Raw genomic sequence first — 7,637 nt, 5'->3', positions numbered from 1 at the left:
CTTTTTAACGTGAGCAGAGACTGTTTCAGAAAGGAGAGAAACATCCTGTGGCAAGCACTGAGTGACTTACTACAGATGGCATGATTAAATTTTCATTATTTGATGTCGTAAAGTCTGCTGGGGAATGTAAAACTTAAGAATCGGTAGAAAAAGTAGTAGTAGTGTCATATGGAAGGGAATAAGGCTGCCATTCATCTACAGCTGAACGAAAGTACACCATTCACAAAAAGCAGGAGCAGAGTTTTCATTTCCTCACTGTAGGAACCCAACGTGCTCATAGAAAGCTGCCTTTACCACTGCAGGTAGCTCGAAGACTGTAGTTATTGGGAGTTTTCGTCTTCGTGCTTCCTTTTAATTAAAGGGAAGAAGCGTTGCTGCTTCTCACATAAAGCCTGTGGTCGCTGAGTGGCGGTGGTACCGCGGTCACCAGTCTGGTTTAGCATCCTTACAAGGTACGGAGCGCTAAGGGGTTTCGTTCACTGGCAACCTCTCCCCTTTTTTGCCTTGCCCTGGTATGTGTTAGCTTAGAGAAGCATTTATGCTTAAAGGACTTCTCTGTAATTTTCTTTTGTAATTTAATCTTTAATGATTATGTCAGAACTTCAGAATATGGAAAATTTTCTGCTTCTAAGACTATGCTAACAGTTTCAGGTACAGATGCAAATTCCATTTCTTTTATATTATCCAGTTGCAACTTCTAGTAATGATAAGATGGCAGAATACTATCCATCCTACATACTATGCAATAGTAATTTAATGTAGATGAAAATTCTTTAAGATTTTCATCTTCAGTTGCAGGATATGGACATACCCATCTTGTGAAACCATTTTTACGAAGTCTGGCTTAGCAACAACTCCTGTTGTCTTGACAAACAAGGAAACGTGACTGCACAGCCTGAAAATCAAATGATAACTTCCTATAGTATGTTTGTTGTACAGTACGGCGCAGGAAAACTGGGAGCAGATACTCATTCTAGTTTCTTACTTGCAAAAGGTGGTATCTCCCACTGTTGGTATTTGCATTGTCAGCTGCAAATGAAGATATGCTGTCAAATTTCATAACGCTTTTTAAGACTTTTGATATTTTAAATATTCCTTCCTAACCAGTATTAGGTGAATTATCCAAGGCTGCTTATTGTTAATTGTGCAGTGAAGTACTTTTGACAGAACATTGATATTTCCACAGTTTAGGTATGAACACAGAGGCACATCCTTTTCTACCAAGTCTCCAAGTGTTTTTCTCAGTTGGAAAAAAAAGAAGTGAGTGTATTACTGATGGTGCCACTCAGCGGGATGAATCCTTCATGTGTCATTTTAATTACAGGGGAAACACGGAGAGCAAAATTATTTGTTGCATCCAATGCTTTATATGAATCACAATGGACTGAGCTTTTGTACTTCTGCATCAGCTGTTTCATATTTTAATATGTCTTCACAATAAAACCTTTCTTCCCAAAAAGGTTGTCCTTAAAAGCTGTTCCAGCCTAGATTCTCTGATCCACGCTGTTTGCATGATGCATTTCACCGTGAGACACTGTGAAACATCAGCCTGGACTACTGTAAGCCCTGTTGCAGCATTGCTGCCTGTCCCCTGCTTCCCCATGCAAAATAACGACTCCTTTTGTTCTTGGAAATGCAATGCCTCCTCTTCCTTTAAAAAACACATCTAGGCTGACGGCAATGACGCCATTCCCACAGGCTGTCATCGCAGCGATGCTGATCAGGCTTGACTGGCTGAGAGTGTGAAGCTTCAGTCTTAGCTCAGGGTCACCTGGCTCTGGAGCTGTGTTGCAAGGATAGCCAGGGGACTGTCCCTTGCAGGCCCTGCTCTTCTTCCAGCTGAGGCTTGTTGAGGTTAGACGAGAATTGCTGTGAGGTGTAGTGAGGCCTCCACATCAACATTTTTTGAGGTTAAAGAAGATCTGGCGCACACAGTAGTCACTGAACAATTTTAATGAAACATATTAGTGCCCATATGCAGGAAGAGTTTGCTCCCTATATAAGTTTTTTTCTCTTTTTATATTTGTTGTTTCCAAATCTCAGCTACAAGTGTAAAAGCAAAAGCCTGGAATAACAGCAGGCTTACTCTAGCAGGCAAAGTCTGAAATCGTGGATTTGGCTATATGTTTGTGTTTTGGGGATATGGTCTCTGCACAACACAAAAGAACCCTTTCTTCTTGAGGTTAGCTTTTACATTTTAAGTTGAATTTTACATCAAAGATACTATTTTATTGTTGCATTCCTTGATATTGCCTAATTGCTTGACTGAGCCAATGTAGTGCAAAATATATATATAAAAAAGTGTGTGCACCTGTGAATTACAGGGGTGGGTAATGACCTGGGGCAGCATTGTGTATAGTACGTTGATTTTGTGAGTTATTTGCACACTCCGAAATGACAAGTGTTCTGGGAAGACAGAGAAAGGAGTGAGCAGAGGGAGGACGGGGCTCCTCCCAGAGCTGTGCCTCCTTCATAAATCACTTGTCCTCCTCTTTCTCCTCCCAGGTGCTGTGCTCTCTTTTCCTTGCCACAACTCCTGCCAAGCATGGTGCCAGATCATCAACGTGTCTGAATCGCACTCTTCTCTCCTCACCTCTATGGATGGGACTCTCAATGAAACAAATCAGAGCATTTCCACGCCTGATGAAAGCAAATACCGCCTCTACGTTGGCTTGGCTTTGGCGATAGGTTCCAGTATCTTTATTGGTTCTAGTTTCATACTGAAGAAGAAAGGACTTTTGAAACTAGCAAACAAAGGAGTCCCCCGAGCTGGTAAGTGGTGGTGCCTGCCTTGCTGCTCCTGGGGACACAAATGTCTCTTATAACTTGGCAAAATCACGGTTCAAGTCACAGATCACTCATTTAAAACCGTCGTAGTTGAAAACTGTTGTGCTTTAACTGTGATCAGAAGTCCTGTCTTGGCTGGAGATACAGTATTATTTCTCTGGGTGTGATTGCAAGGACTGGGATTTCAGAATTCCTAGGGCTGTCAGGGCAGCGGTGGGTATTAAATCTGGCGAGCCCGTGGTATTTCCTCCCTGACAGCAGTTAGATACCAAATAAAATTCTCCATTCATCTTACCCTTCAAAATGCTTTTCTCTCTCTTTCTTCCATCTTTGTTCTCTCTCATTTGGGACAGAAAGTCTTAAGGTGAGAACTAGGTTTAGGAGTTGTTTTTTTTAAAAAAAAAAAGTGCAATAAGCTGTAGAAAGGACACTTTTTACAAAAGTTTCTACAGTTGGTACAGCTATTCTTTCAGCAAAGTCTGCACATGAAAAGCTAGAAAAAGACCCATTGGACTAATCTCATAATTCCCTTTGCATGGATTGTAATATATAGCAGTAGGAGTTTTTCTTTTGTTTGTTGTGTTTATTGCAATATACTGTTCCAGAGAATTTGGTTATTTGAAAAAACTGTGTTATTGAATATTCAATACACTTATATTTTATGTCAAAAAAATTAATGCATGCAGTGGCATTTTTCTTTCTAATTTCTCTGAAAGTATAGGCAGAGGCAAATGGTAGCTGACTGTGTATTAATATATTGGATCTGACCTGGGAAGGCACTTCGAAGCATTTCTTAAGCTCACCAGCAATCTTCATGGACATTTTACTTTTGCTTGGAACTTTCCCTCCATGTATATTTAGTCAAATACCATTTTTCAGAAGTCCAAGTCACAAAGCAGTAGAGCGATTAATAAAAATGTTGGTCAAAATCAAACAAAATATTTTTCATGTCGTATCCAGATAACATGCTCTTTCAGTATGTTGTAGGACTAGATGCAAATGTGAAGCTGTAGGGCTTTTTATTATAATAAGGTGATCTCTTCCTTCTAAGATGAGGTTATTTTTTCCACTTTCAGGACAAGGTGGATATTCTTATTTGAAGGAATGGCTTTGGTGGGCTGGATTGTTATCAAGTAAGTCACCTCCTTCCTCTCAGCCTATATGTAAATGCTACATAAAGCAGATATTGTTTTAAATAGATTTATTCACTGATTTTTCACTCCCTTCACTTAAAAGAAATGTCTTTGCAATCACCTTTATGACAGAAGCCATTCTGATATCCAGTTTCTCAAATACCGTGTTTACTCTTTGGAGCTCTTTGCAGAATAACAATCTTTTCTTTAATATCCAGTCAAAAGTGATGGGATTTAATCTGTCCAACTTCCAGGAGTACTTAGGGAAAAAAGTATTTCACTTTCTTCAGCCTTTATAATGTCCAGACGAGGTTACGCAGATAATTTTGAAAGGAAAATCTGCATATATAGTGTAGGAAAAAGACTGTGATTTATATTTGCTATCATAGTTATCATACAAAATATTTATATCAGTATGCCTTTTATTCCCCCCTCCCCACTTCAACCTGATCAAAATGTTCTTTCTTCTGCAGTGGGATTAGGAGAAGCTGCAAATTTTGCTGCCTATGCCTTTGCACCTGCAACTTTAGTTACCCCCTTGGGTGCACTGAGTGTTCTCATAAGGTTAGTACAAACTGGAGGCAAACCTTGACAAACGAACCGTTCACTGCGTGAGGGAAAAATACTGTCTTTGGCTGAAAGTAGAGAATTTTAATAAGAAAACTGAAAAGCAATATATGAACAAAAAATGCTTTTTATTCCTTGGTGGAAAGATCTCTTGCTTATTGAGAACTAAATTTTCTGGGTAGAGGGAATGAGAAGTCTTATTCCAAAGACCACTATATGCTTTCCCAACAGCATTCCACCTATATTATAAAGTATTTCTTATCAGCGTATACCAGGTTTACTGCTGATGCACAGTGGTAGAAGGCTGTGATTTATCTCTTTCTAGAGAACTGAAGCTTTCTTAAAAAGGTTATCCTGTTCTTCAGTTGTGACAGAACTTTAAAAGAAAAGTATTTGCCCACAAAAATGTTTTCAGAAACATTTCTTTTTTATAGGAGCATAATTTCATATTAAGGCACACTTAGTAAGCATTTTGGGTTTGTTTGGTCTTTTCCAAGACTTCTAGAAAGAAGGCAAAGAAAATCTTATCTTTTTTAATATCCACCGTAAAAATTTGTTGTTCTTTTGAACTGTGAATGCCCTTCAAACACTTACTATTTCCTGTGTGTGAAGAAACAAATACTTTCCAAGTACTTAAGCACATACATTAGTATGGCTATCACAGAAGCAGAAAAGACATGGATTATGCTTACAACAAACTTTCTGTGAAATAATTTATTAGCAAAATGGAATTATTGTATTTTAAATGTAAAATTCTCAAGATCTGAGTATACGGTATGAAACATTGTGTTTAAAACCAACTTGGACCACGTTTTTGGGGTTTTTTTTTAAAGATGCTTGCAGTAATCTAATTGCTAAAAATGCAGCCATTCTGTCATAGTAAAACCAATGTAAGTCAGTCAGCTACAGATGTGCTGGGATCAGTGTGTAGGTAGATGCAGACTACCTGGCTGCCTGGCTGCTGCTTTGCAAAACAGCCTGAGTTTTAATGCCTTGTCCTTTGGTGTCAATAGCAATCTGTCCAATTTTCATGAAACAGAGAGGTCATGAGAACTTCATGTCCGTGAGCTCATTACCCTTGTGCAAAAAAATAGCTGTAATTTGATCAGTGGGTTGAAAAACTATTTGTGAGCGCGTCCACACACCATTAAGCTTGTTTCTGTGCCTAAGGTTGTGCTTTAGCTGGCTAATCATGTGTCCTGTGATGTGGCCTCATTTGGGCCCTGTTATCGTCATTAGATTAAATCTTGAACCCCTTGGAGAGCCTGGGGTCAGTCCTCTTCGAAGGGGGACACGTGCCTTCTCTGTGTTTTTGGAGGAGTCATGGCAAGCCAGGCAGAAACTGTGGCTGGGTGGGAGAGCCTGGGGAGGGATGAAGAATGGTTTCCAAAACTTGTGTGCATTGGTTCTAATGGCAAATGAAGTGCTTCAAACCATTTTTGGAAGAAAAGAACAGCTCCTGTGGTCAATCTACAGGTGTGCAAGAGTGCACAGCCCTGACTTAGGCAATCGGTAATGAGAACTTCCTTGAGCAATTCAAGCACTTTACAACCTGGAGGGGAGGGATCAGGGTTGCTAACCCCCGTAAAACCTGACCTGACCTTCTTGGTCCTGGCCAACCTTCTTGCAAAACTCCTTAAAATTTGGTTGTTTCAGGCTGATTTCCCATATATTCAAATTCAGATGAAGTTTTGAATATCATGTTACACAGGCAGATTTTGAATGTCTCATGTGGCTGGTGGAGCTGAAGTGTTTATTTGTATTTTGCTGAACAGTGCTATATTGTCATCCTGTTTTTTAAATGAGAAGCTGAATATTCATGGAAAGCTGGGCTGTGTGCTGAGCATTTTGGGGTCAACAGTCATGGTTATTCATGCCCCTGAGGAGGAGGAGGTCACCTCACTAGATGAGATGGAAAGAAAGCTGCAAGATCCAGGTCTGTGTGCAATTGCAATGAATTCATGCTACAGTTCGTACATAAGTGTTCAGGACACTGAATAACTTTTAGTATGTACTTGGACATAGTCTGGCATTTTAATTCATATGCGTTACTCTTTTTCCCTTTCCTCTTTCTTACAGCATTTGTTATGTTTGCTGTTCTCCTGACAGTTGTTGCCCTCATGCTGATTTTTATCGTGGCTCCAAGGAGAGGTCAGACGAATATACTGATCTACATTTTGATTTGCTCACTCATTGGTGCCTTCTCTGTCTCATCTGTGAAAGGCCTGGGCATTGCCGTTAAACAAATGCTGGAGCAGAAGCCGGTTTACCGACATCCATTGGTTTACGTTTTGGTGGGCACCTTAGTGCTCTCAGTCAGCACTCAGATAAACTATCTCAACAAAGCGTTGGACGTGTTCAATACATCTCTAGTGACACCTATTTATTACGTGTGTTTCACCACAACAGTTGTGACATGCTCCATCATCCTGTTCAAGGAGTGGAGTAGTATGGACCTGGGTGATATCATTGGAACCCTGAGTGGATTCTGCAGTATCATCATTGGCATTTTTCTATTGCACGCTTTCAAAAATACTAACATCACCTGGAGTCAGTTGATGTCTACTGTTGCCAAAGAACCATCGTTACCACACTGTGAATATGAAACCTGTCACACTTTACTGGAGAGCATGGAAGACCCAGCTTTGGCGTATGAGGAGGACAACATTTTATTCAGTCAATGAAACTCTCGTGTTCATCATTGAAGTATCCGGGATTGCAGATTCAGCCCACCTGTATCTACTAGAATGCTCTTCTTTTCTGCGATGCTCTGGAAAACCATCTGTAAGGCCACTTAAGTGTGAGCCACTCCTCTGTTGAAGAATTTTAGCAGAAAAGAGTGGTCTTTGTAAGCTATGTTTACAAAGTGCAATTTTCCCATCATGATAAAAGATAATCCTTGCTGAAGTGACAAGCACTCTGCTATTATCTTAGTGATAGCTTTAATATTTCAGACTTTCTTTATATTTTTATAATTTATTGCCAAGCAAACTTGCAGTTATTCTACATGAAGGATATTGGAAATATAATATGAAGAAAGCAGTGTTTAACCCTTTTAGCTTTTAATATAATATTTTATGCAAGATTTTTAAACTTTTGATCACCTACCAATGAACCTTGAATAGATATCACCAAAAAAATTTATGAAAT

At 39.6% G+C, this 7,637-nt stretch overlaps 1 protein-coding gene across 1 annotated transcript; it reads left to right on the top strand.

Annotated features, from left to right (window-relative positions):
- Positions 1-361: 361 nt before the first annotated feature.
- Positions 362-7,171, top strand: NIPAL1 (NIPA-like domain containing 1; the record flags this gene model as incomplete). The annotated part of the gene is made up of 6 exons (XM_009707493.1): positions 362-452; positions 2,506-2,772; positions 3,864-3,920; positions 4,394-4,484; positions 6,263-6,423; positions 6,567-7,171. Coding segments are annotated over 6 exons (1,272 nt in total), but the record flags the coding sequence as incomplete, so codon positions are not given.
- Positions 7,172-7,637: the final 466 nt, after the last annotated feature.

This window comes from Cariama cristata, unplaced genomic scaffold, assembly GCF_000690535.1.
Source record: "Cariama cristata isolate BGI_N322 unplaced genomic scaffold, ASM69053v1 scaffold12449, whole genome shotgun sequence".
NCBI lineage: Eukaryota > Metazoa > Chordata > Aves > Cariamiformes > Cariamidae > Cariama > Cariama cristata.
The sequence above is the reverse complement of the archived record's forward strand: the minus strand, read 5'-3'. Positions and strand labels throughout refer to the sequence as shown.